Genomic DNA, 26,199 nt, shown 5'->3' with positions numbered 1-26,199 from the left:
CAGATGGGGCTGGCTGTGCGTAGGAGGTGTTGCTTGCGAGACTGTACCAGTGACCATTCCTCTTGGGGCTGCACTGGGAAACCCCCCAGACAGAGAAAGGAGAGGTGGAGAAAAAAATGTATGCTCGGCTGGATAAAGGAGCGGTCCCATGCCCCCACAGTGGGTGGTCGTGCTGGTGCCAGGTGGGCAGTGTGGGTGTCAGGTGGGGACCCTCTGAGGAATGCATGTGCCACAGCTCTGCTTCCCTCCCAGTGTGGGGGACTTGCCTGAGCCTTGGTTTAAATTTAGTGGGGGATTTTCAGTGCCTGCCAGCCTGGCTCCCTGGAAATGCTGCTGTGGTGGTGGGCTGGCTCTCCTGTGCCAGACACCCACCCAGTCATCCCACGGTCACTCCTGTGGGGCTCTGGCTGAGGTTCACCACCTCCAGCGAGGTTTTGTGCTGGTTCTGCAGCCGGCAAGCTCGGCTAGTGCCCGGGAGCCTGCAGCCACTGTGTGGGAAGGGGTCTGTGGGCACAGCATTGTGTTTTCATCTTCCCATGCTGGAGCAGGGTTGCTTTGGTTCCCTGGGCATGTGCCCCTTTGCTCTTTGCACAGATGTGTGCGTGCTGGTGTTCTTGTGCAGAGGTCTGTGGTCCAAGAGCAAAGTGCCAAGGTCAGAGCAGAGAGCAGCTCCTCTGGAGCAAATCTCCCTGCTTCCCCTTCCCCAGTATCCCACATTTTGTCCCAGCTTCCCCTCTGGCAGCATCCCCCTCCCCTTGTCGGGTGAGGGCCAAGTGTCCCCGCTGTCACCATGCCCACGTTTTGGACTCCGGGTGCCGTACCCCCTCACGCTCCCCAACAAAGCCCCTTCTGTCAGGGACAGAGTAGGGCGGGGGGGAGGCAGGCTGGGATGTGTCCCCCCGAATACCAATGAGGAGGGGGAGTGTGTTTACCCCTGTAGCTGGGGGTAGGGAGGGAGCTGCGGGGTCTGTATGCTGCAAGACCCCCCCCCCACCAGCCAGGGGGAGGGGGAAAGGGAAGGGAGGCCTCTCCGCAGTCCCCGGGAACAAAGAGTCAGTGTGGCTCGTGACAGCTCTAAGGAAACGCAGGAAAACAAATGTGCCACTAATAGGTGGGGAGGTTACCTAGGGAAAGATGCTGCCAGGCAGGCAGGGGGCCAGCCCCCTCCCCGGCGGGCTGCCAGGTGGCGAGAGGCTGTGACTGGCACCCCCAGTCTTGGTGGGGCTTGGGGGGCTGCAGCAGGGCCAAGCTGAGGCAGGTTGGCATGTCCCTGCATTGCTGACCCATGGGGACAGCACCCTTATGGGTGTCTCTGGGGGTTTTGTGCTGGGTGTCCCTGCTGGGAAGCAGCACCCTTGTGCAGGGAGCTGCTTGCTGCCTGCTGGCTCTTCCCCTTCTTCCTCCATTGTTCACATGCCACAGACCTCAGTTTTTTTTCAGGGGGGACACAATAAGACTCCCTGGGGGATCCTGAGTGCAGACAAGCCTCAAAGGCTCACAAATTAAACACTTGTTTAAGATCGCTTTATATTTAAGCACTTCCACAAGCCTTTTGGGACCTGACTTGCAGTCTCCGGAGGCAAAGGAGTGCTGGGGTGAAGGTCGCTACTGTGTCCCAACCTGCAGATGAGCAGCCTCCCCCTTTCCTTCCCACCATCCTGGGCCCCCTCCCACCGGAGTGATGCTGCAGCCCCTGCACAGGGACGCCCCGGCTCTTCTGTGCCATTATCCTGCCAGTGAGCCAGGGCTGCCAGGAGTGGGCATTGCCAGACAGCTGCCTGGAGATAATCTGCCCCACTCCCTCCATGCACCCCGTTGTGCTCCTGACCCATGGCCAGTTCCAGCTTTCTGGCTGTTGAGACACTTCCAGGGTTTCCCTGGCAATGCACCGGGTCAAGCTCTGCTCCTGGGGCTCCCTCCTCAAGCCATTGGCTCTTCTGGACTCATCCTTGGTCTTGCTTTGGCTGCAGGCTTGGATTTGGCTTTCATAATGTTATTAAAGCAAAGGGGTCTGTGGTAAGGTGCAGCTTTCATCCCCTTGCCCCTTTCAGCAAAGCCCCTCCTCCGCATGGCATCATGCAGAGCATCCCTGCCCAGCTCCCCAGCAATGCACTGGCAAATGGGAATTTGCAACCCATGGGAAAAAGCTATGAAAAATCAAGTCTTCTTACTGCTGGGCAGCAGTGCTAATTACACAGCTATTAAAACACAGGGGAATTATTTATTCCCTCCCTGGCTCACAGCTCATGGCATGCATTGTCCCACATTCAGTCTTTTGCCACCTTTGGTTCCCTGAAAGAGTTAAAAGAGCACTCGGAGGAGCTGATCCCTTTGTTCATACATTTTGAGCATGGAATAAAGGCATTTCTTTCCTCCTGTTTTCACAGCTCAAATAGTAGAAGGGTTCAAAGTAATATTAAAGAACCATGAACAGAATTAGCCTTTGGTAATCTGACTCCCAGAATGTGGAAGAAAAAAGTCTTATGCAGTGATTTGAGGCTAAGTTATAACTTGGTACCCCTGCACTTGTATCCACAGACATGTGGACTTGCAGAGCCATGTAATTAACCTGTGTTTGCTGGTTGATTCTCCCATGGGTGGGTGCTGGACCTCCTCATCTCTCTTGCTGGGACTGCCATGAAAACAAGCCATCAGCAGTTTCCAGAATGGTGCCTGTGCCATGTCCCTTCTCTGCTGCTCCCGAGGGACCTGTGATGATTGTGCATGGATAGTGGGATATGTAGCATGCAACCTCGACACCAGCAGCTCTGCTTGGTGAGCTCCCACTTCTTGCCCAAGCAGGCTGCCTGGGATTCTGTATCCCCTGCTGTAGGTAGGTAATTTTCCCCATGCTAAAGTGCTGTAAAGGCCAAACAGGTGAGTGTAAGTTGGGAAGATGCCCCTTCTTAATTTTTACTGCTCCCAAGGGAGCTGTTGGTAACTGAAGACATCCCTCTGTCTTGTTCTCTGTAAACTGGGAGGCAGGAAATGGCAGGGATGGTTTAAAATGGTTTCCTCACCCCTTCTCCCTGCCCCTCTGATGGGGGATGGCATTTAGGACTTCTTGGAGAGAAATAAAGTTGCTCAGACTTTTTCCAGGCACTGGGGCTGGAGGAGAGATGTTTCTCTGGGAGATGCAGGTGGGAAGAGCTTGACCATTCTCTTGAGTGTTTGGGAAGTGGTAATTTTGGGATCCTAGGGAGGAGGAGTGAGGGGTGTTAGCCATATTGCACTGACAGAGTATTAAATGTGGAAAGCACAGGAAAAGCTCCCAAAAAGTGTCTCTCATCCCAGAGCTGGGAAGTTCTCCAGCCCCAAACCCTTCTCTTGGCGGAACTGGGAAGGGGACCTGTGAGTCTTGGCCCTGTGTCCCTTCTGCACTGTCTTCCCATCCCTAGTATGGCTCTCAAAGGGGCTTTTGTCTGACTAGGAGCCCCACAGGTGGATGGGTGCTTCATATCCCCTACTTTACCCCTGGACTGGGATGCTTTTTCTCAGGGCACCATTGGCCGGTTGCTATGCGACACAGGCTTGTGGGTTGCCTTGGCAACAGGGGCCTGGGGATGTGGGTTGACCCTATCAGGAGACCCTTTTAGGATGTTTGCCTGGGGTTTGGTGATCCCGCTTGCCGTGGACTGGTGTGATTTGCTGGTATGTGCTGGTCCAAGGCAAGAATGATGGAAATGGAAAATGTGTGGGTTGGGTTGTAGGTACTTGACATCAAGGTTTTAACCCCAGGGATACTCCATTGCAGCTCCTCTCCATTGCACAGCCAGGCTATTACTGCCTGGCAATTAACACCAGTGCTATTAATTACTAATCATAGGGATGAAATTGGGGTGTGTAATAGGAATGGGGATCTGTGCTTGTGGGGTAAACAGGAGCAAGCGGGGAGCAAGCAAGGAGGCTGGCTGCATTCCCAGGACTCGGTGGTGTTTCCAGCTCTTGCTGTCTGACCGGAGGCATTTCCACCTCCTGGTGTTGTCGTCCCGCTCCAGCTTGCTTGTTCTCCTCCCCACGGGCGCAGCATGTTGCTCATTCCTGCATCCTACGATTTCACAGCATCCCCGCAGCCGGGTGTTAATGAGATTAGACCCAAGCTTTAAGATGTCTCTCTCTATCCTTTGCCATCCAATTACACAGCCCGCATGGTATCTGATTGCCTGCGAGAGGGGAGGACTGGGGCTGGCTGGGATGGGAGGATGCAGCTGGTCTTTCTCGGTATCAGCCCCGCCGTGCGGAGTGGTTTTCTTTCTTTTCTTTTCACTCTTTTTTTTTTTTTTTGTTATTCCCCCGTTGGCTTTGAGCTGCTTCATTTGGCTTTTTCATCGCTTCTCAACGTGGTGGCTGGGCAGAATTTGTTTAAATTAACTGCTTGAATGGCAGCGTTTGTGTGTGTTGGTGGGGGGGAGCTCAGACAGCACCAGAATGGATGAGGGGGATTAAAGGTGCCTAATGGGTTCCAGATGGGCATCCTGGACTGGGAAACACCCCCGCAACCCCAATCCCGGCTGGGGGCCGCTGTAAGGAGTTTGGGGCTAGGAGCTGGGATGCTACAGTGGGTGGCTGCCTGTTTCTCCCATGGCAGGACAGCTGCTCCAAGCATGTGCCTGTGGGACTGGGGTTGCCCTGAAGCTCCTGGGGTATTGCGGCTGCCTCTGCGTTGCCCAGCCGTGCCTGGGGTGAGCAGGCAGATGCACTGCAGGAAGCACCTTCCCTGGCTGGCCCTAAGCACAGGGGGCAGCAGGCTCCACTCTCCCCACTGCAGGCCGTGGGGACATGGGACTTGGGGATAACTGTTGTGTGAGTCCAGCTTTCAGAGGTGCCTCACCTCCATCTTAAGCTGACATTGCAAATGCAGCCTGCTGCGGCAGCACCACTGGAGCAGCAGTTTCTGCTCTGCAGCCTTGGTTGTAATGTGAGGAATGATAATATTTAGTCTTTGATGCCCTCCCCCTGGCCTCTAGGGTAGCTTGGGGCACTCACTCAGTCCAACTTCCCCACCGATGCAGACATCAGCGTGGCTTTTTCATATTTACAGATAGAAAGCTGAGTCCTGGAGACAGGAACTAAATTGCCTGCATGGCCCTGCCATTTGCATTTCCCAGATCTGTAGGAGTTAGAGACATGGTGACAGCCCTGCCTGTCTCTCCAAGGGCTGTGCCTCTCACTGATGGCCAGAATTCTCCTCCAGACCTGCTACATGGTGCCAGAGCTGTGTGTTCACAGCCTGTTCGGTAGCAGGGCCAGATTGGAAGCACATCAATCCCAAATGAGATGAAGAGTATGGGAGCAAAGGGCTGCTGGGGAGCAGTGGCACTGGTGGGGACCGCAAGGTCATTGCTTTTGAGTTTTATTAATGGCTGAGAGCAGGAGCAGGACACAAGCTGTGAGCCAGCTGTCTGCTGGGAATATCATCTGTGCTGCAGGACAGCACATAATTTTGTGGGAGATTTCAGATTTTTAAGGGAGCAGGTTACAGAAGAGCCCATCAAGTTTAATAGAAGTGAGCATCACATGGGACTTTTTCCTATTGAAAGCTGGCAAAGCCCTGTTCCTGGTGGGCACAACCCTGCTCACCCCGAAACAGATTTTTGTGAAGGCAGTGGTTTGCTCTGGTGTGTCCGGCTGCATCTGAGCAGATGGCTGAACCAGGGGATGAGGCAAGGCACAGGAGGGAAATCCACAGCAACACTCCCTATCCATAAGAATGGTGGCAGAGGAGGGTCCTGTCAGGGTGCCTGGAGAGAGCATGGGGCAGTTGGGAAGCACTGGTCTGCTGACTGGCCTCCATCCTCTGCTGACCCTCAACCGATGCTGTGTCTGCCAGTCCTCCCAGCCCACCCTTGGCCCCACATCCTCCCCCCCAGCTCTCGTTTCCTTCCACAAATATTGAGAAAATAAATAGCACAGCCGAAAGGGGACATCCCCGAGTCCCTCCACACACAGCTGCCTCCCCAGGGAGTTACAGAGGTGGTGACCCTGCATTCCTCAGCCTGAGGGTTAACTGGAGAGAAAGCAAATATTGGTTTCTCCTGGGGCCGCCCCAGCCTGTGCTAGTGGCCAGGGCTGCCTCTTGCCTGAGGAAAGAGACTCATAGGGCAGGCAGGTCCCCAGCTCTGACAGAGGTGTTTGCACAAACATGGCTCTTTGCCCAGGTAGCTCAAGTTCCCCATCGTGGCCTTGAGCCTGCTTCTCAGGACATGACCTTCCTATCCCCCATCCTTCTTCACTCCTTTCATCCTGGTCTTGTCTCTTAGCAACTGCCCCTGCCCAGGACCTGGACTGTGTAGGGAGGGGATGTGACACTTTTTATGCATCAGTCACTTTGTCACCTCCAGAGTGAGGGTGCGGTTGTTAACTCCCACAGCACTGGGGGGGCCCGAGGTGCAGTGAGTGACGATAGAGCATCCCTGTGACGCCTCTGCCTGGGTAGCAGCCACTCCTCTGCCTCCAGCTTGACACTGATCCCCACTACAATAACGATACGGGTGGCAATCAGGGAGGAATTAAAGGATAATTAATGCCAATCCACATGGAAAATTGCTCTCGTCAAACAAACCTGATATCATTTTTTTTGATGAGCTGACAAATTGGGTTGATAAGTAGCGACTGTGCTGACATGATATACTGAGACTTCTGCAAGTCATTTTACTCTTGCCTGGAGGATATTGCAATGAAAACATTAATATTCTGCAAAAATCTGTGTAGCATTTATGACAGTGTGCTTCCCTGGTAGACCTCCCTGGGGGGAATTGCAGCGGTCACCCTTCTGGCAGGGTGCAGCCGGGGTCTGATGATGGTAAACATCAGTTCACCATCTCTGCACAGCTGCGGTGGTGTTGGGATCTTTGGTGGCAATATTGACTTTTGCCAATCACCTCCCAAGTGTCCTGGTCTCTTGTTGCCTCCTCTTTCTGTCTGACACCAGCTGAGAGTGAGCAGGGTGGTGTATGTGATGTAGCCAGGGAAGAAACCACCTGCATGTCACAGAACTCAGTTTGGGAGGAAACATGAGCCAATAGGTGAAAGGAGCAGGGCTGGTGCTGCTGGGAGGATGCCGGTCTGGTGGGATGCTTTGCCTGAAACACCTGCACTGGAAAACATCCTCATGCAAGGTCACGCAGATGGGGAAAAAAAAATGTAGGTCACAGCTACAAGACAGGAAACAGTGTCTGGGGATGTGGTTACACTGAAAAGGACTTAGCAGCCATTGCAGCAGCCTGCTCTGGGATAAGGGCTTCCAGCGCTGCAGGTGGGGGAGTGATGGATGAGCGGAGTAGCTCTGGGTACCGGGGGGTTGCCGTTTTGGGGGGCAGCAGGGAAGCCTCTGCTGAGCATATTTTCTGCTTCAGGGCCCATAGTTTAGAGAGATTTTGGGAAATTAGAAAGTGCTCAAAGAGGAAGTACAGGATAATTGGAGATCTGGAAAACCTGCCTTCCAGTGAAAAGAATTAAAAAACTCAGCCTATTTAGCGTATGCAAGAAGAGGCTAGGAGGGAAATTTATACCTCTCTCTGCATACCTGCACGGAGGGAAGCCTGACTGTAGGCACCTCATTAATTTGGGGGAGGGGAGAAGGAAAATGAAAAGAAAAAGAGAAAAAGCATAAAATCATTCAGTAGCTGGAGGCTGAAACCAGACAAATTCAGGCTAGAATTAAATTCTGCTTTTTCACGACAGAGAGCAATTAACCGTTGAACACTCAGCTGGGAAGAGGTGAATTGGATGTCCTTTAAAGTTGCAAAGCAGACTGTACTTCTTTTCCCAATGGTGAAAGCTGGAAGTGTCAGGGTTGGAGCAGGAATCCTAGGGAGGGCTCTGGGTCTGGGCTGAGTGCTCAGAGGTGTCCCAGTGATAAAGTGTCCCCTTCTGAGTGATGGATGGCACCCCATCTGGTATCCCTCTCTGTTTACTGGGGACATCAGTCCAGTGCTGCCAACCCAGGCCAGGTCCTTAATTGCTCTCAAAGCCCCCAAGCATCCCTGCTCTGTGAGGCTGGCTGAGCAAAGCTGGTGTGGAGGCTTTCTCCATCTGGGATGATGTGAAGCAATGTCTGAGCAGGCATATCTGCTGGTAGGTGTGGGGCTGCCACAGCCTGGGGGCTTCCAGAAGGGGGTCCCAGGCTGCCCTTCCTGCCCTCAGCCAGGCTGGGGGAGATCCACTGGCGCCGGTCTTCCCACGCTCTCCCCGGGGGATGCTCAGCCATGGCCTTACCGACCCCTGCGCTGCAATCCTGTCTGAGCATCTTAGGCTGAGATATATTTTACTAGCATAGTAAAAGGGAAAGACAGCTTTGCTTTAATTTTATAAGCTCAACAGTACTTTGCCTGGTTAGGTGCTGGCTGAGCTTTTGCAAGGGCTCTGGCTTGGAGTTCACAGGGCAAATAGTGCTGATGGTTGAAGATGTTGTCTCTTCCCTACACTGTTCCCTTGCCTATCACAAATGCTCGTCCTCCCACGCCCCCATCTCCTCAGAGCCAGACAGGACCTCCTCCTCTCCTGTTACCATCCCTTTGCAGAGAGACAACAGAAGTGACTGTGACAGCAAGGCCAAAACAGAGTGCTCCTGGGTTATCCGGACATAGGGTTTTCCTGTCTGTTAGTCCCCTGAAATTGTTCCTGGAACAATGAGAAGGTGAAACTTGGCTGTAGCTGGGGACATGGCTGTGGGGAAGTAGCACCCTGGCTTCACATTTGGGGACAATGCTTACAGAGCAGTGGGATGCTGCAGGGAGTCATCGGTGCCCCCATGAGTAGGGCACTGTGTGCAAATACCCGTGTGCCCTCGCAGCCTGTCGACCCCTGATCCCCCAGTTGTAGGACTGTCTTTACATCCTCTGGGAATCTTTGTGCTCCTGTCCTTGCAGCCTGCCACTGTAGGGCGTGGGTTTTGTGCTTTTGCTTCTCTTGTTTTCTTTTATTTTCCAACCTCTTTCACAAAGACACCTATTCTCCCCTGCCATGCCCCGGGGATTTACACAGAAAGCTCACCCTCAACATGGCAAAAGAAAGGCCCGGGCTGCCCGGGAGAGGAAGCTCACACAAAATGTGGTGTGTGGCTCTTTGTGTCCCCTTTGTAATTCCTCTGCACAATGAACTGCCCCGGCCACCCACCAGCCCCGGGCTACCTCCAGGTGCCTCATCCCTCACTCCCCGCGATGTGGCAGCAGGCAGAGCTGGGGATGCTCCTCGACGGGCAGCCGAGAGCGCGGCCTTTGTGCTCAGGAGAGGGGAAATCTGGGCAGGACGGGGATCGCCATGTTTCTGCAGCAGCAAAAAGCCTCTTGCATCCCTGTTGGCCCCCAGGCAGAGCGCTGGGGGTCCCTCCAGCAGAGCCTTTCCATCAGCCCCATTCTGACGGCTTTTAACATGCTAATGACTCTCTCAAGGGCAGGAGCAGCTCTGTGTAAAACCCATGTTCAGCCCTCGGTCATGGACATTTGCTCGGAGACACAGTGTTAAATATTTATCCTCCCCTCTCCCCCCCAGCTCCGCAGGCATTAACAATAGCGATCGCAACCGGCCCCTTCCCCCTCGCCGGGAACATGTGGCTCCCGGACCCTGACAGCGAACGTTATCGTTTGTACCTGTGAATTATTGATAAGGTATAAGATAGTTCTTGCGGTGAAAAAATAATGAGGAGGAGAGGCTGTTTGCAGCCTGACAGGGCGGGCGCTGCTGCAAACCCTCTTCTCCAGGGGCAAAATGGGCGGTGGGATCCTATTTCTGCTGGGCCCATCCACCAGCTGACCATGCTGGTCCTCAGCAGCATGCGGCCAGCACCCGACTGCCGTTGTGCCTGGTGACTCCTCTCGGTGTGGGTCTGGCTGGCGCCTGTCCCCTCCTGGCTGTCCTACACCTTTCCCGGGGGAGGTGGGCAGCTGCCCTCCCTCCCCAGCCCCACACTGCCTGAGCCACCCGCGAGCCAGGGGATGCTCGCTCAGGCAGCTGCCCGTGGGTCGCGGGGGTGAGTGGGGATGTCCCAGCTCGGCAGGTCGGCTGCCCACCCCGTGGTGCCTTGGCGGGGAAGGGGCAGGTATTGCCCAGCCCTCCAGACGCTGTGGCTCCAGAGAGCAGATGCGAGAGCCTTTCGGCTGGCAGGGTTGGGGACTCGGGAGTTCTCCAGGGGCTGAAGGAGGGAGAGTGGTCCTCGGCCCGTGGCCTTATGGACACCGATGCACGCTGTCCCTATGCCCTAATCTGTCCCTGGAAAAAGGGGGATGATGCTGCTGAGTCCCTGGAAAGCAGCTGGCAGTCCTGGAAGGGGGTCAGTTCCCTGGCTTAGGGCTGTCCTTTGGCTGGAAGCTGAATGCAGCACATCCATCCCCTGAGCCATGTCCTAGAGAGCCCCCGTGTCTACCAGCTCTGGTGGGTCTGTGTTCTGGCTGTGCTTTACAAGCCTCTGGGATGCCATGTGAGAGGGTGCAGATGGCTCAGGGGGATCTTCTTGTCAGTGGCGTGGGCAGTCTGATTAAAATCAGGGTGCCTCTTTAAGCTGGTTCAAAGCCCGGCTTTGATGTACTTAGACACTCAACCCTGCTGTGTTTTGTGGGGAGAGCATTAGAAGGAGAGTCCAGGCATAGCGTGCAGATCTGGACCGACCTGGGGCTAAACATCTGCATCCCTGGGATGGGTGGTGGGGCACCAGGGTCTTCCTTCCTCCACAGAGTGCTCCTTGGGTTGTGTACATAAGGTAGTGTTGCTAGCAGAGGAGCATTGCACTGGTCTTTCCACCAGACCTAAAAGATGGGCTGGACTCTGGGAGGGGCCATGTCCTCCCTTCTGCTGCTCCCCAGGGCGCTGCTTTTCCAGGTGTGCTGGCGCAAGGGTGGGTGAAACATGGCAAAGGCTTGAGAGTTAAGGAGTAATTAGGAGAGCATGTGCATGTGCAGCGTGTCTGCATGCTGGAGGGTGCATGGACATGCTGTGGTGGGCGATGGGTTGCAGTATGTGTGCCACAGCGTATGGGCACAAGGGGAGAAACTCCCAGGCAGTGTGGCAGCATGCAGAGCCCCAGGCCTGAGGGTGCTCCAGCGTTACCCTGAGTACAAGCTGCAACATGGGAGCGGAGCAAGGAAGGGGTTGAATACAGCTCCTCTGCTGCAGCAGAGCATCCCCGAGCGGGCGATTGATCCCGGCATTAAAGGCTCTGGGAGCATGAGCCCTTGTCTCCCTACTCACCCTCCTGCTCCCTGACTTGCCTCCAGTTGTGCAGCAGATACAGGCCAGTCCACTCGGATAGCAACTTTGAAGTGTGAATTTCAAACACTGCCTCTGTCCTCATTCAGTCTCTCACGTCTTCTGGAAGGCACAGAGAGCAGCAGAAGCACCAGGCACATGAAACAGCCCTGTTCAAAGCCTGGCACTGCAGCTCCCACTTGCAAGCCCAGTTAAGTTTGCAGGCAATTACCTGGTGGTGTTCTCTGCCTTTGCTCCCGGCCTTTTCCCTTGCAAACTGCCTGCTCTCTTCTTTGCTTTTAGGGGAAGAGCCTGGCACCAGGGCAGACACAAGCTGCGCTGGGCTGGGCTCCTGCCTTCAGGTTACGGTGGGGGATGCTGCAGCCTTCCTGTGCCCCATCCCATGGTCCCCATGGCTCCATCTCAGTGCTGAATAGGGCTCACACCGAGCCGGTGCTGAGGACTGAAGCACAGAAACTTTCTGTGCATGGAGCAAAGCAATACAGTGGAACTTTGGCCCCCTACTCATGAGGACAAGACCAAACCCAAGCCCTTTTTATCTCCATCTCCATTCTGGCTAGAGGGATGCAATGGGTATGGCTCATCCCATGCTGGATCCCTGGGTGCTGTGGGATGCTCACATGCTCAGCCAGAGCTGGGGCTGTGTGTGCCCGGGGAGGATCCAGCCCATTTCCCATACAAGGCAGAGGTGAGACGGCGCATGTGAACTCGACTTCACAAGACATCAAATGCGCTGTGGTCAGATGGAAATTGGCTCTCAGAGCTCCTTTCTTCTAGTACTGAGCAGCTCCCCACCCCTGCTCCCCCCTCAGCAGGTGGATGGGCTGATAATATGAGGAAGCGCCTGCTCCTCTCCAAGCCGTGGTTCCTGGGATCTCATCTCTAGGCTCGCCGACACTTTGCATTAATGTTTGCTTAACTAAGTGGGAGCCCTCTTACATCCCAACTGCCTTTGTTGGGGGGCTCACACGGCTCATGGGGGTGGTGGGACATATAGAGGTGTTTCTGGGCTGTCTCCTTTGTGCTCCGGCAATCTCCAACCCTCAGAGAAACCCTCTTTGCCAGAAAAATGGGCCCTTTTCCTAATTCACTTGAAAAGATGTCCCGGATTTCTGCCCAGCCAGGTCCCTGCATCATTCCTGAGCATGATTTCAGTGTGGGAGCTGGCTAATTCACAGTATTTTACATATGTAATATGTTGTCAGAAATGCTTTTAAATCCCTGTAATATTTAATTAGGAAGCAGCTTTTGGCATATTAGGAAGGAGTGGGGCTGTCTAATTAGTTATTGACGATTTCATAACCATGAAGGTAATTAAGTAAAAGCTGGAGGCAAGCTCCCATGCATCCACCTCATTTTGGGGCTGCTCTGGGATCCAGCAGTGTTGGTGCCAGTTGTCTGGACTTGGAGCAGTGTGTACCCATCCCGGGCTGCTGCTGGGCTTTCCCCATCCATGGGGTGAGGGACAGCCGTTCCCCATGGCAGGGACTGTGCCCAGGCTGCAATCCCAGCTGCAGCAGGACATCTCCCACCTCAGGTCTCCAGCCTCCTTCTGCAGGGCTCTGACATCTTCTGGGGCCTGTGACATGCTTGTCTACCAAACCTGGTATTTTTAATCTCAAAACTGATCTGGAATCTGAGAAAATATGAATCATCCAAGAGATGTAAGAGCTTGCAGAGTCCTGGGCAGACTGGAGTGTATTTTTAGCCCGCACGTGTTGGAATTTGACTGTTTCTTAGGGAAAAAAGAGGGTTTCAGATCTGAGTGCCTAGCTCTGGCCATGATGGGAGCCCCACTACCGGCTCTGCATTGCATTACCCACCTTCCCATGGCAGTACAGGAAGGAGGATGAGGGTCAGGCTGTGCTGCACAGCCCCTGCTTACCTCTCCCATCTCAGAGGACCATGCTGGAGGTCCAAGCCCTACGTGTTCCCTTGAGCCCCTTTACCCACCCCTGGTAGCTCATGGCATGGACCATGCAACCAGGGTTGGCAGCTCACTCTTCTGCTGGTCCCAGCCAGCAGCCGTAGCTCCAGCAGCACCTGGAGCCAGTCACTGCTGGGGCACTCCCAGGAGCATGGGTATCTTTGGGGGCACCAGCACCCAAAGTTGCATCTGTAATCCAGCCATGCTGCCAGTGATAGATGACACATATCACTCCCCAGGCTGCCCTGAGATGGTTCCTGCTGCATCCATTGGCAGGATCCCAGTCTGTAATGCCCTCACTGTAAGATGGGGCTCCTGGCCACCCACCTCCAAGGGGGCCAATATCTGCCCAGCTGCACTGGTCTGGGTCTCTCCCCATCCGTGGGGTTTGCAGCCAGGACCCCACTGTTCGGGAGATTTCATCCCTCCTTTTATCTTGGCGGTTGGAAGCTGGGGAGCCGATAATGATGAAGGAGTGTAAATGTCAGCAGGAAACCAGCTTCAATCAGAACTGTTAAAAATAAACCCGCCAGGCCTGCTCTGGCAGGGGTAATCAGCCTCGGCAGCTCTTCTCCCCGGGTCCTAGAGCACGAGCTGCAGCCGTGCCGGGCAGCGCCAGGCCGCCTGCACAGCCATGCTGGAGGCTGGCTGCAACCTTGGTAGCTCCAGCCCCAACCAGCAGCTCCCTTGGAGCTGTGAGGAGTGACCTCCTGAGCCAAGCAGGGTGAAGGGTCCCATCCTCTCTTCTCAGACTTTCCCAGCTCTCCCCTCAGTGGGAATCCTCACTGCAATCCTGTCTGCTCTTGAGCTCAGTCAGGCTGTGGCAGGAGCTGTGGTCATGCAGGTAACACAGCCCCTGGCTGTTCAGGCACATCCACAGGGCAGAGTCAGCCATGGGCTCTTGGGGTCACAGAGCCAGTGTCCCCACCATGAGTCAGATGCGCTTGGAGCAGAGACAAGAAGTGCGTTGTTAACCCCAAAGATAATTAACCTCAGGGCAGTTTGCAAAGGGATGTGGAGCTGCAAGGGATGTGGGGCTGCTCCATCACCTGAGCTTTAATATGGAGGCTGAAGGTCTGTGTGAGACCCCCAGGTGCCTGCAGGTTCAGGGCTAGGGCTCCCCAGTCTGTGCCTTGTGGTTGGCCGCTACTGTCAGGCTTGATACTCCTCCAAGGTTCCATGCATGTGTGAATTGGGAAAAGGCAGGAGGAGCACCCAGATGTGCCTCCAGCAACTCATTTCTGCCTCCCCAAAACAAGGAGGGGCTGTTGATCCCCAGCACAGGTGAGGTCTGTGGGTGGCTGTGTTTTATGACCGAGATGGGGGCTGCAGCTGTACTAACCGCCGGCAGGCAGAGGCTTCCCCGCACCCGTAGTGTGGTTTTGTGCCAGAGGCTCTTCAAAGAGCTGCTTCAAGGAGGGAAGCCTTGTGGGTTGGGGTGCAGCTCCCTGTGGCATGGCCATGACTGGCTGCTGCTCTCCCAAACCCTCTTGGGAGCAACGTTACTGGGGCAAGGGCAGCCCCAGCTTAGGCCCAGCCTTGTAGCTGGGCTTTGCTGCTGTTCCAGCAGTTCTTATCCCAGTTTTGATGTGTGTCCCACTCACACAGGATGGAGTCTCTTTATCTGCCTGTTGGGTTTTATCTGCCTGCCATGTGCCCCTGTGTTTGGTTCACTCTCGCAGCCTCTGCTCCCTTCTGCCTCCCCACCCTCCTTTCCCATTGGACCCTTTTTCTATCAGAGCTGTTTTCTCCCAGCCCTGTGTAAAATCACATCTCTTTTACCAGCTGTTAGGCAGGATTTGAAATGTCCCACTGGTTCCACCCTGGCTGCCAACAGAGCCTGATGCTTTTCATCTTGCAATGCATGTCCCACCTTGCATCCCACTGCCAGCTTTGTGGTCACTCCCAAGTGCCCTCAGGAAGCCAGGCAATGAAATACAGCTGCTGCTGGGGCAACAGTTTTACCCATCTTAGTGCTAGGGCTGAGCATGAGGAGTATGAAAGACCCTTAGTTATGCCAGGGCATCTAATCAAGTAACTCCGGTCTTGTAAGGTTCAGCATTGGTTTCAGAGCATCCTCCATCCCATAGGGAGTTTGCTTTAGCCCTTCTCAAAGCTGGGACCAGTTGCTGTCCCGGGACCTGCAAAACTGAGAAGCAGCATCACAGATCTACAGCATCACTTCTTGGCTCACCAATATCTGGGACAGATCTGGGACAGCCGGGATGCAATTCTCAGCTTGGCTCAGCCTCATTCACACCTCTGAGGAATCCAGGAGGGCTGGCAGGGCTGGCTTCACACTTATTAGCAATTAAAAGCCTCAGAGCCTGGGAGTCAATTAGTTCTGAGCTCCACAGTGCCGCAAACCCAGAGGATGAGCTTGCTAACGAGAGCTGCAGCCAGCTCCCCACAGGGCTCAGGGCTGGCTCTCCAGAAGAGCTGTTTGCTTTTTCATTTACACCTTGGATGAGTGTTGCAGCATCAAGTTCGGGGTGTCTTCTCGGGCACGAGCTTCCAGGCAGGGAGCACACGCTGCGTGCTGGAGGATGAAAGGCTTCCTGGTGCGCAGGGCTGGAGCCTGGCACTTCTCATGGCAAGGCACAGTCGTGCGTGGGGTCATGATGGGGTGAGGGAGGACCAAACCTTGTCCTAACTGTCCTGGAGCTGCACAGGAGGGTCTTGCTTTGGCATGCTGCTGTCTGCTGGAGGTAGAGCCACATAGGGTCCAGCAATCCCTGCCACCACCCCCTGCCTTGCTCTGCTCCAAGCTCTGGAGCTGCTGTGCTGTGGTACCCTGATTTGCTGGGTGTCCTGGGATGTGCTGGGTCTGTGAGCACTGGGCAACAGTTTCCCTCTGCAGGGCTGAAGGGCCTGGTGTGCAGCCCTGGGGAAAGGGATGGCTCTGTGCCTTTGATTCGCAGTGTGTGGGGAACATGCTGGGCGATGCAAATGTGAAGCAAGTAGGTGCACAGGCTGGAGGGTAGTGTGGGAGCTGGAAAGAAAATGTGCTTTGGTGGAGGGTTCATGCAGGGATTTCCCACTACTAGAGGGCAAGACAGAAGCAAAAACATGAAATGAGGGAGGAGAAAAGTCTTGCTGAACACCAGGGCAAAGGGGACTTGGAGGTGGTGAGAAGCAGGGATGCAGAAAAGCAGGAGGTCATGCAGTGATGGGGCCACTGGTTGTGTGCCTCATCTCTCAGTGGCAGTGGGACACAACGGCTGTGAGCCAGACAGGTGCAGTTCTAACACCCCATGTCCAGCCAGGGGAGGGGACGAGCCCTCACCCAGCAGAAGGTCCCTTTGCAGAAAGTGACAGGCTGGCTACTCTGGCATGTGGGCTACAGGGCTCTGCCAGACCACAGGGCACTGGGCACAGGGAGTGCTATGGCTCTCTCAAGGCACTTTGGGATGTAGAGGAGTTGATGGCAATGCCTTAGCCTCATGTTGGCTCTCCTTCCTGCTGATAACGAGGTTGCTGGAACAAAGGGACAGTGTGGGGAGAGGGCGGTGACAGGCATGCAGGGTTTGCAGCTTGTTATTTTACTTGTGTTTCCATTAAAGCTGCTGCTTTTAACTTGTTTCAATCTCTGAAGAGGCTCCAGGGTGTGTAGCAGATGCTTTATTCCCCCTCCCTCCCACCCTCCCCTCTTTTCCTTGGCCAGCTCCCCTTGTTCCCATAGCATCCTCCTTCCCGTGGAGGCCGAGTCCCGCGGCTCTGGCATTGCAGCGCAGCCCACGCAGGAGCCGATCCTTGCTGGACCTGGACTAGAGCCACCACTTAGGCACTGCCCTGTACAGAGAGCTGCATGGCAAAGCCTGGCTTGCGCAAACGCCTTCCCTGTTCAGATCATCCCATTCGCAATGGACACTGCATGTTCCGAACTTCCTCTGTGTCCAAACATGGGGCTACTGGTGTTACCCATGGAACATGCACCCATATGTCTCAGCATCCCGCGTGTGCCCTCTTGGCACATGCAGGCACCGGGGTGGCACCGTTGGGTGATACCAGCTGGGGTCAGTTGCTGGTGCTCTGGTAAAGACAGTGGCCCAGGTCATGGCACAAGTAAGCAGCGTCCTTTTGAAGCCACTGAGATTTATGTATGCCCTGAAATGTTTTGCTAAATCAACACCACCATGCTGGGGCTGGGACTCCTCTCACTAACTGTTGCCATGAGCATATGTTGCCTTTTACACACGCTCTGCTCATCTGTCCAAGCAACAAACCTCTCCATCTTTAATGTTTTTGGAAGCATCTGCATCTCCGGGGAGGGAAAGCACCAGGGCCAGAGCCTGGGGTCAGCACGGCACTTTGGAAGGCTTTGGGAAGGCAGGGTAGCACGCATGAAGCATTGCTCCCTGCTCTGCCATTGTTCATCTTTAGTCTTTGCTGTGTGGACACAGTGGACAGGCAGAATTTGCTGACTGGGCTTGTGTCACTGAGGTCTGTGATCTGAGACACTCGGCACGTCACGGTGTCTAGCTGTGTGTTGCCTTGCTCCAGCAAAGGATTGTTTTGTCCTTATATATAAGGATACATAAGGGTATAAGGATATATATAAGGCTCTGATCCATTGGTTTTGCTGGTTCTGAGACAAGAAATATTACTACAAGAAGCCTCAGGTAGGGATGGGGGCAGCTCTCCTAAGGGAAATTATTATTTATTGTCACTGGGACCTCAGTGGATGTGACCTGGTATATCATCCTGGAAACCAAGAGATGCTGAGGATGCTGATCCCTTTGGGAGGACCACCCCATGGCCTGGAATCACATCACATGCCATGGATGGTGTGTAAGTAGGTGATGGATGTGGACACAGCCCTTGCACAGGGAAAGGGACCCCCAGGGCTGGGCAGCCTGTGTGATTCAGAGCATGGGGGCCCTGCAACTCACAGGTGGGGACATGAGCCCCACTTTCCAGCAGAGATGGGGTAGAGGTACACATGGAAATGCACACAGAGGCCAAACTCCCCATCCCACCCAGGAGCCCTGCGCAGGGCAGGAGAGGCCAGTGGTGGCTTTCAGGCAGCTCTGGTGGCTAGAAGGATGGCCGGATGTCCTCATCTCTAGGACCCCTGTAGGGACACCTCCCTGCCTTTGCACAATGCTTTGCTGTGCCACAGAGATGTCTCCTGTGCTGAGTATAGATTGCTGTCATCATCCTTATCCCCACTGTACTTTCTCAGCTCCATGCACCTTGTCCCCAGTACCCATCAAGGCTGTCTGGGTCAGGAGGCAGTTTCTGTGGCTGCAGGTTGTGGTCTCCCCCAGCTCACCGTGGGCTGCGGCACCCGGAGCCAGGAGGATAATGAGATCTTAATAGTCCAATTATATCCCATCGATTTACTCAGCACGCAATTGTTGGCGGCTGTAGCTGCCTGATGAACCACTCTGCTCCGGCTGCCAGCGGGGAGGGCTGTGCCGCACCGCCCAGCCTGGGATGTTCCTCACAGCAACCAGCTGTTCCCCCTTGAACCCCTGCAGGAGTGGCACGCCACCCCCCCCCCCGACTCACTGTCGCCCCTGTCCAGGAGGGGCAGGGACAAAAGAGAGGCAGAAATTGGAGCAGGGACCCTGGTAACCTGCCCTGGTTGGGTGTGCCAGCATTGGGCTGACCCCAGGTTGACATCCCTATACTGCTCTGGGGAGCAGAAGGGTTGTGCATCTCCACCTGCCACTAAAACAGGCTGACAGGAAAAGTGATTCCTGGTGGGTGACAGACCTTGCTGGCAGAGCATTGGTGAAGCCACCATCAGTGTCTGGCAGCCTGCACTGGGCAGTGTGGTGCTACCAGAGGTGTGCCCAGCTCGTTTCCTGACAGCAAGAGTCAGCTTCTGAGCATTCACCTGCAGGTGTTCCTTGCCACAGCATGGCACGGCAGGTGCCTCTTTGCACTTTGCTTCAATTAATTTCCCTTTTGAGCTGGTTGTGGCTGGGAGTTGCATGGATTAACAACTCCTAATTTGGAGGAGTCACTCTTAGTTATGACTTCAAGACTGCCTTCATGATTGTATTGGTCATCCCTTGTTCTAGTATTGTGAAAAGCAGCAAATAATGTTCCTTTTTCCCCATACCATCCTGCTTTGGACCCTGTCCCATCCCCCCCCATTTCCTTTTCTGGCCCCTGCCAAGGTGCCTTTTCCAGAGACCTGGCAGTTTCTTTCCTGAGTGGCAGGGGCTCACACTGAGCTCACCATGCTGCACCCTGTTTGCATTAGGCTCTGCCATCCCAGTTTGTCCTGTGCAAACACCATCAGCCTCAGGGCTGGGGTCACAGGGGGTAGCAGGCAGCAGCAGGCAGTGCACAGGCTATGCATGACCTTGAATATGGTGGAGTGAGATGGGGTGGAGAGGGTGGGAGGTCCACCTCATCCCCCTTGGCCAGGATGGACTGGTGCCGGCAGCTGGGCCAGCGGAGCCTGTTAAAAATCAGTGTGATGTAATGCTGCGGGATCACCACAGGAGCCTGAATCTGAGATGGGGCTGTGGGGCCCTGCTCACACTGGCATTGGGGACTGGGGCAGGTGACACAGTGGACAAAACTCTGCCTTGTTACTCCAGCATCCTGCTAATGCAGCGGCAAGATGGCTGCTGACCCTTCAGCAACCAGCTCCCCTCGGGGACACTGCTCCTTGAGCACTGGGTCCTTGCAGCACCGGGGACTCGTGTGCATCACCTCAAGTGGATTGTGCAGCTGGGACATGTGGGTGAAACTTGCTTCCCCCATACAGGGCTGCAGGTGCCAATACTGTCACAAGCAGTGGATGCAGCAGAAACAGGAAGTTTCCTGACAAATAAGAGTGTAAAACCCCTGGGGGATTCTGGGCTGCTAATGCGAGTGCTGATCAGTCTATTGATCTTGTGTGATGCAAGTCTTTCTGTCCCTTCAGCTCACCCTTGTCACCTGTCAGGCAGTGGAGGTGGTGGCTGAACAGCCATGCTGGTGGGACAGCCCTGTGTCTGCTCATTCCTCCACCCTGGACAGGGTGTGCCAGGACAAAGAGCACATGTGGGTGATCTGAGACAACAGGCTGCTTAATAGCTGCTGGTTCCATGGTCCTTGCCTGTTAGTCCAGATAGGCCCTTTGGCTTGGGGAAATGCCAGGTGTGCTCTGGCACAGCCTTCTCTAGCACAGCACCGGTGAGGGCTCTGGGGAGCACCTGTCCCAGCCTGAAACGCTGATGCCGCCCAGAACTGATGGCTTTGGTTGTGAGGGCAGCTGCCTTGTCTGCTCGAGGCATGGTGGGTGGTTGCTGTGGCTGAGCTGGTGCCTGCAGTGGCTGGTCCCAGCACCAGTGGAGTGGAGCGTCTGGGGCAGTGCCCAGCCTGTGAGCAGGGACCTGCCATGCATTTTTGTCGTGGGAGCTGTGCGGCGGCAGAGGCTGAAGGGTTAATGCCTCTGATTTGCCCCCGTGAGTAGGGGAGGGTCTGAGAGACCACGGGATGCTAATGAGTTTCCAGATGGATGCTGGGGAGGAAACAGACTAAAGAGGAGAGCAGCCTCCTGTACTTCACCTGCCTGGAGCCGACAACTGGCCCAGGGCGTGCAGACATTGCCAGGGCGGAAAGTCGCTCCCCTGCCGCAATGTGGCTCCGCAGTCCTTGCCAGTATGGCTGGGACATGACCCGGGCTGCAACTTTGGCTTGGACAAGGTGCCCTTGTGGCTTTTGACCCCGGACAGGATGGACCTCTGCACCACCAACAGAGCCAGCCCCGGTGGCCGCTGCCAAGCCGGGATGCCTGGCGAGGGGAGCGCCTTGCCGGAGGGCTGCCAGGCCGCCCCAGCGCTCTTGGCAGGCGGCGGGGGGCTTGGAGGATGCGGGGCCAGCGCCGCTGGGAAGCAATTACCTCCCCGCTGCGTCCGGCCCTAATCCCCTCACACGGCGCGCAAGGAGCCGGCTCGCCAAACAAGGCTCAATCAGGTTAAAGTGTGAAGTCAGGATTAGCCGAAAGAATGAGAGCGTGGTAATAGCCCCGGCCTCCCCGCCCGGCCGCCGCAGCCCCGCTGTGGCCCCCTCCTTCCCGCCCGCCCTCCGGGCCGCCGGGCTCTTGCCGTGGAGATTAAGGCTGCCGGGGTTTGTTTGCCTGAGTGGGCTCCCCACTGGGAAGCCATGTCGAACAGTTTTGCTCGGGCGCCCCGCTAAGCGCCGGGCAGGGCGTCGCGCCGGGGGGTTTGGCTGGTTTGGCTCCCGCCGCCCAGCCCCTGCCAGCCCCGAGGAGCAGTATCGCCGCGCCTGGCTCCTCGCCGAGCCTCCCCGGGAACCGACAGTGGGATGGGGCTGTGGCTGCCAGGCGAGGCAGCACCGGGGCAAGTTCCTGATCTGCCACAGATGCTGCGCCGACAGCCATCATGCACACAATAGGACCAGGCAGCGGGGTGTAAGAAAGCTCCCCAAATCCCAAGCCCTGACCACCACCATCCCTCGCACTGCTCAGCCAGGGAGGACTTGTGTGGATATAGTCTGGCCATGAGGCTTTTGGGGGACATAGAAGAAAAGCGGGCACCCACCTTCTCACCACCACACAGCTGTGGGCTGGAGCTGGCTGCTGCCGTTGTACAGGCATCTGCTGGGTCAGAAAATCCCTGTGGGAGGTAAGCCTGAGAAAAGAGGTGTTCTCCATCACCTGCTCTCACCCCTTGTCATTCTTCCCCCTTTGCACTCCTGGGGCTACCTGTGCCATGCAGAGACAAACTCCAGCTGCATCATCCCCTGGGACCATGACACGCAGATAGGAGAATGGTGGTGCTGTGAATGGGCTGGCTGTTTGGGCATCCCCTGGATTCAATAACCAGGAACTCTCAAAATTGGAGCTTTAGGACAATACCTGGAAGTGAAACCAGAAAAGACAGTGAGGGTGGCTGTGGCAACTCCCCCTCCTCTGTCTGTGCTTGTCTGTCAGCTGGTTGCCAGCGAGGCTGTCAGACCTGTCAGTGCTCGTGGTCACTGCTGCAAGCTGGCACTCCACATGCGATGGCAACAACACATTTGTATTTGGCGGGGTGTGAGGCGGCACCGATGCAGCCGCCACGGGTGCTGAGAGCGGCACGGTGGAGCGAGGAGAAGCCGTGCCATCTGCTGTTTCTTCCGCGCCAAAGTGTAAAGCAAACATAGCTGGGAGCTATGAAACACCAGGAGGGAAGGGGCCGTGCCTTGTTCCAACGCCGGGGCCCAAGGATCCCACAGGCAAAGCATGTGTTTGTCCCGGTGTCGTCAGCTGTGTAACCGTGCAATCTAATCTAAGCCCGGTGCCGGGGCCTTGCTGAAACCCTCGCATCCAGCATCTGTCCGTCTTGGCTTCGGTACCCCCAATGGCAGCACTTCATCAGTGATTGTCACAAAAAGCTGTGAAGGGGAGAAGCCTTGCAAAGTCAGTTGCAACCTTCTAGCAGCATTTCCCTCGCGAGCTGTAAATGAGCAGCTTGGAGACAGACGCCTGGGTTTACTCCCTGGGCGCGCTGGGACTCCCATGTGCTGCGAGCGGAGAAACGCAAATTTTTCACGGGGGAACAAAAGAAAATGCAGGCAGGACCTGCCCAGGCAGGCAGCACCAGAGCTGGGAGAGGGGTGTAGAGCACTGAAGTGTGGTGCTTTGAATGCATTGCTAGGAAGAGTGGTGAACTTCACTTGGAGGGTTCATAGAATCATAGGATGGTTTGGGTTGGAAGGGACCTTAAAGATCATCTAGTTCAAACTCTCTGCCATGGGCTGGGATGGCCCCCATTAGATCAGGTTGCTCAGTGACCCATCCAGCCTGGCCTTGAACACTTCCAGGGATGGGGTATCCACAAATTCTCTGGGCAACTTGTTCCAGCAGCTCACCACCCTTACAGTAAAGAGTTTGTTCCTGACATCTAAATTAGATCTCTCCACTTTTAGTTTCAAACTGCTCCCCCTTGTCCTATCAGTGTCTGCCCGTGTAAAGGTGTTGCTCTCTGTCTTTTCCAAAAAGAGTTTTCTAAGGGATTCCTTCTAGGAGCTAAAAGGAAAAAGAGGAATTGGTGCAGTGATGTGTTTTTCTGAAAGGTCAGTGCAATTCCGAGGCTCATCACATCCCCAACAGAGTACAAGAAGACGACGTATGCATCCGAAGGAGTGCTAAGGTGTCGGGGGCTGCTGTAGGTGTCAGGTCCTTCCCCTTTGGAGAGGATTAGGGGACCCTGATCCCCTCGGGGAGGAGGAGGAGGAGGTGTCATCTCAGAGCTCTGGGAACAGCTGGCGAAGGCAGTGCAGGCAGCACAGACAGGGCAGCCTGGCAGTGCCGCCGCGTGGGTAGCAGTGAAATTGCGCCTGCTGCTCGCAGAGGAGGTGGCCTTTTCCTTCTCCAGTAGCCTGGACCGTTTCAGGGGTGGCATCTCACTTCCTCTTCCCCAGCAATGATGTTTTGCCAGCCGGGTTTGATTCTCCAGGAACGACCCAGAGTGATGCACAAACTGTGCAGGGGGCAGGGGTATCACACTGGGGCCGTATGGCATCTCCTTGGTGGCTGGACGTCCCACCAGATGGCAAACCTGCTGCTAGGCAAACCCACTGTCCTTATGTTTTGCTTCTCCTCATGCATCTGTGCAAGTGATGCTGGTGCTTCCCTCTGGGGTCATTTTCTTGTTGTGGCAGTGAAGCTTTCGGCTGAGGGGAAGTCCCAGTTTAGAGACCTCCAGGTATTTTGCAAGTAGCCTGTGTGGCATGCTGAGCCCATATTTTGGAGGAAATGAGGACATGGGGAGAAACGTGGATGCTGTGCCTCCATCCTGACCCAGCCCAACTGCCCCAGGGTGTCAGTATTGAACAGGCTTTGTTATGTTGAAGCAGAGCTGATGAGCACTGAGTGTGAAATGCTGATATCTATGGACACCCCAGACCACCTCTTGGGACTGGGATGGGGGTGTCTGTGTGGACTGTGTCATGCTGGGGAATATTTAGTCTATGCAGGTCCTACTCCTCACTCACCCATGGGCTTGCATGGATTTGCATAGGGAAAATACTATGTTGTGCCTCAGTTTCCCTGTGCCAGGAAGGAGGGGGGGACGTGACTTCCTGCCTCAGGGGTGGCTGGAGCAGGACTGTGCTGGCATGGGGCTGGAAGCAGGCAATGCGGCTCGAAGGAGCTCCTGACCCTTATTGTGGGAGAGGGAATGGCTGTTTGGGAGCCATGGGGAACAAATGTGGCAGGCAGGTCCTCCCAGAACTGAGCCAGTCCACCCAGACCCTACTTGCAGTGAGATTTTTGGTCTTCATGCTCATTAAAAGCCAGCACGGGCATAGAAGGGAATTTGATCTGCTGCCAGCCCTGCAATACAGAGCCCTTGCAGGCCTGGCGTGCCCTGGCACTGCAGAGCAGGTGATTACACAGTCGTGCAGTGATGAAGTAAGTAATGACCCGATTATTTGTGCCCTCTGAAGTGCGGGTCAGGCTCCATGGGAATGCCTCCTGGAGCCACTAAGTGTAATTACCAGTTAATCAGCAGGGACCTGTAATTATAGCAGTCAGAGAGTATTTATGTATGGAGGGTTTTCCCAGAGCTGTGCCATGCAGCTCTGCTTGTCTGAGCCAGGGACAGCAGTGCCCAGGGAGCCCCATTCACTTTCAGCCACCATGAATGGAGCTGGACTTGCCTCAGGACAGCCAGCAGACCAATCGTCAGCCAAGGACTTGAAGCTAAATTACAGTTTATCAGAGCTCCTGAGGAATCACAGAGTGCTGGAGCATGCCCCTGCCTGTGGATGCCCTGCTCCCATGGGGCATCACGCTTTGCATGCACTGCTCATTTTCCTTCCTGCCTCTTTCTTCTGCAGGGACCTGAGTGAGAACTTCATCCAGGCCATCCCCAGGAAAGCATTCCGTGGAGCCACTGACCTCAAGAACCTGTAAGTCATGGCAATGTTGGGCATGAGGGAGTTTGGGGTCAGGTCTGGTGGCAGGAGGCATTGGAAGCCTCTCTGCCTGGGCTGTCCCATCAATTCTCTCTCTGATTTTCTCCTTCAGGCAACTGGACAAGAATCAGATCAGCTGCATCGAGGATGGAGCTTTCCGTGCCCTGCGGGGGCTGGAGGTCCTGTAAGTGGCCAGGGGCCGGCTGGAGCCTCCAGCCTGCAAGCCCCATGTGGGGTGAGGGTGTCCCTGGGTGTCCCCACTTGCTGAGGTGCTGCAGGGACATCCCCAGCATGCCATTTCTGCCTGGCCTCGAGGAGGGGCTGAACAGGGGCCTGGTACCACTGCTGCAGAGCTGTGCTCCAGGGTCTGATCCTGCCCCGGGGGCCACCTGGCTGCAGCTGGCTGTGGAGAGGAGAAGCCTGGAAAGGGCAGCAAGTCCTGCCTAGGTGTTTGGGCTGTCTCCAGCCTGTGCTTCTCCATCCATTCACCCTGTGCCAGGGTGTGGGTGTGTGCTGTTGCTCTCAGGGGTTTGGTGCCGCCTGGACCATCTCGCGTCCCTATTTACAGCCTCTCCACCCTGACCTGCCCCACTTTGTCTTCCTGCAGGACCCTGAATAACAACAATATCACTTCTATCCCCGTGTCCAGCTTCAACCACATGCCAAAGCTACGGACGTTGTGAGTGCAGATGAGTGAGGGGCCATGGGGGTGGGAGGGACCTCCTGGTCTTGAGTGGGTTGGCCACAGCTCTGCTACTGCTGTTGGCACCTCAGCAGTACTGGGACAGCACTGTGGGGATGGAATGGAGGGGATACCCCTGCAGAGCATCCCCAAGCACTGCCAAGCAAGGTGGCCTTGGCAACTGGTGTAGATGCTCTTGGGCTCCTCCATTTCTCCCTCTTCATCCTTTGGGATGAGACAGGCTGAGGCAGCCAGAGAGCAGTGGGGTGGGCAGGAGCTCTCCTGTGGCTGCTGACTGCCCCGTCCACCTGCAGCCGCCTGCACTCCAACCATCTCTTCTGCGACTGCCACCTGGCCTGGCTTTCGCAGTGGCTGCGCCAGCGTCCCACCATCGGGCTCTTCACGCAGTGCTCTGCTCCTGCCCAGCTCCGTGGCCTCAATGTGGCTGAGATCCAGAAGAATGAGTTCAGCTGCTCCGGTGAGGGGGACGGGGAGGTGGTGGGTGCCAGGGCAGGGT

The 26,199-nt window shown here is 55.5% G+C and overlaps 1 protein-coding gene across 1 annotated transcript in view; it reads left to right on the top strand.

The window, feature by feature from the left end:
• The window catches only part of SLIT1 (slit guidance ligand 1), a 61,526-nt gene that overhangs the window by 18,778 nt on the left and 16,549 nt on the right, over positions 1 to 26,199 (top strand). Inside the window, exons 5-8 of the mRNA XM_027672273.1 lie at positions 24,923 to 24,994; positions 25,113 to 25,184; positions 25,608 to 25,679; positions 25,997 to 26,160. Coding sequence (XP_027528074.1) covers positions 24,923 to 24,994; positions 25,113 to 25,184; positions 25,608 to 25,679; positions 25,997 to 26,160 — 380 coding nt within the window. The remainder of the gene's footprint in view (positions 1 to 24,922; positions 24,995 to 25,112; positions 25,185 to 25,607; positions 25,680 to 25,996; positions 26,161 to 26,199) is intronic.

This window comes from Neopelma chrysocephalum, unplaced genomic scaffold, assembly GCF_003984885.1.
Source record: "Neopelma chrysocephalum unplaced genomic scaffold, ASM398488v2 Primary Assembly neopelma1_97390, whole genome shotgun sequence".
Classification (NCBI taxonomy): domain Eukaryota; kingdom Metazoa; phylum Chordata; class Aves; order Passeriformes; family Pipridae; genus Neopelma; species Neopelma chrysocephalum.
This window is presented reverse-complemented; position numbering and strand designations above follow the sequence as displayed.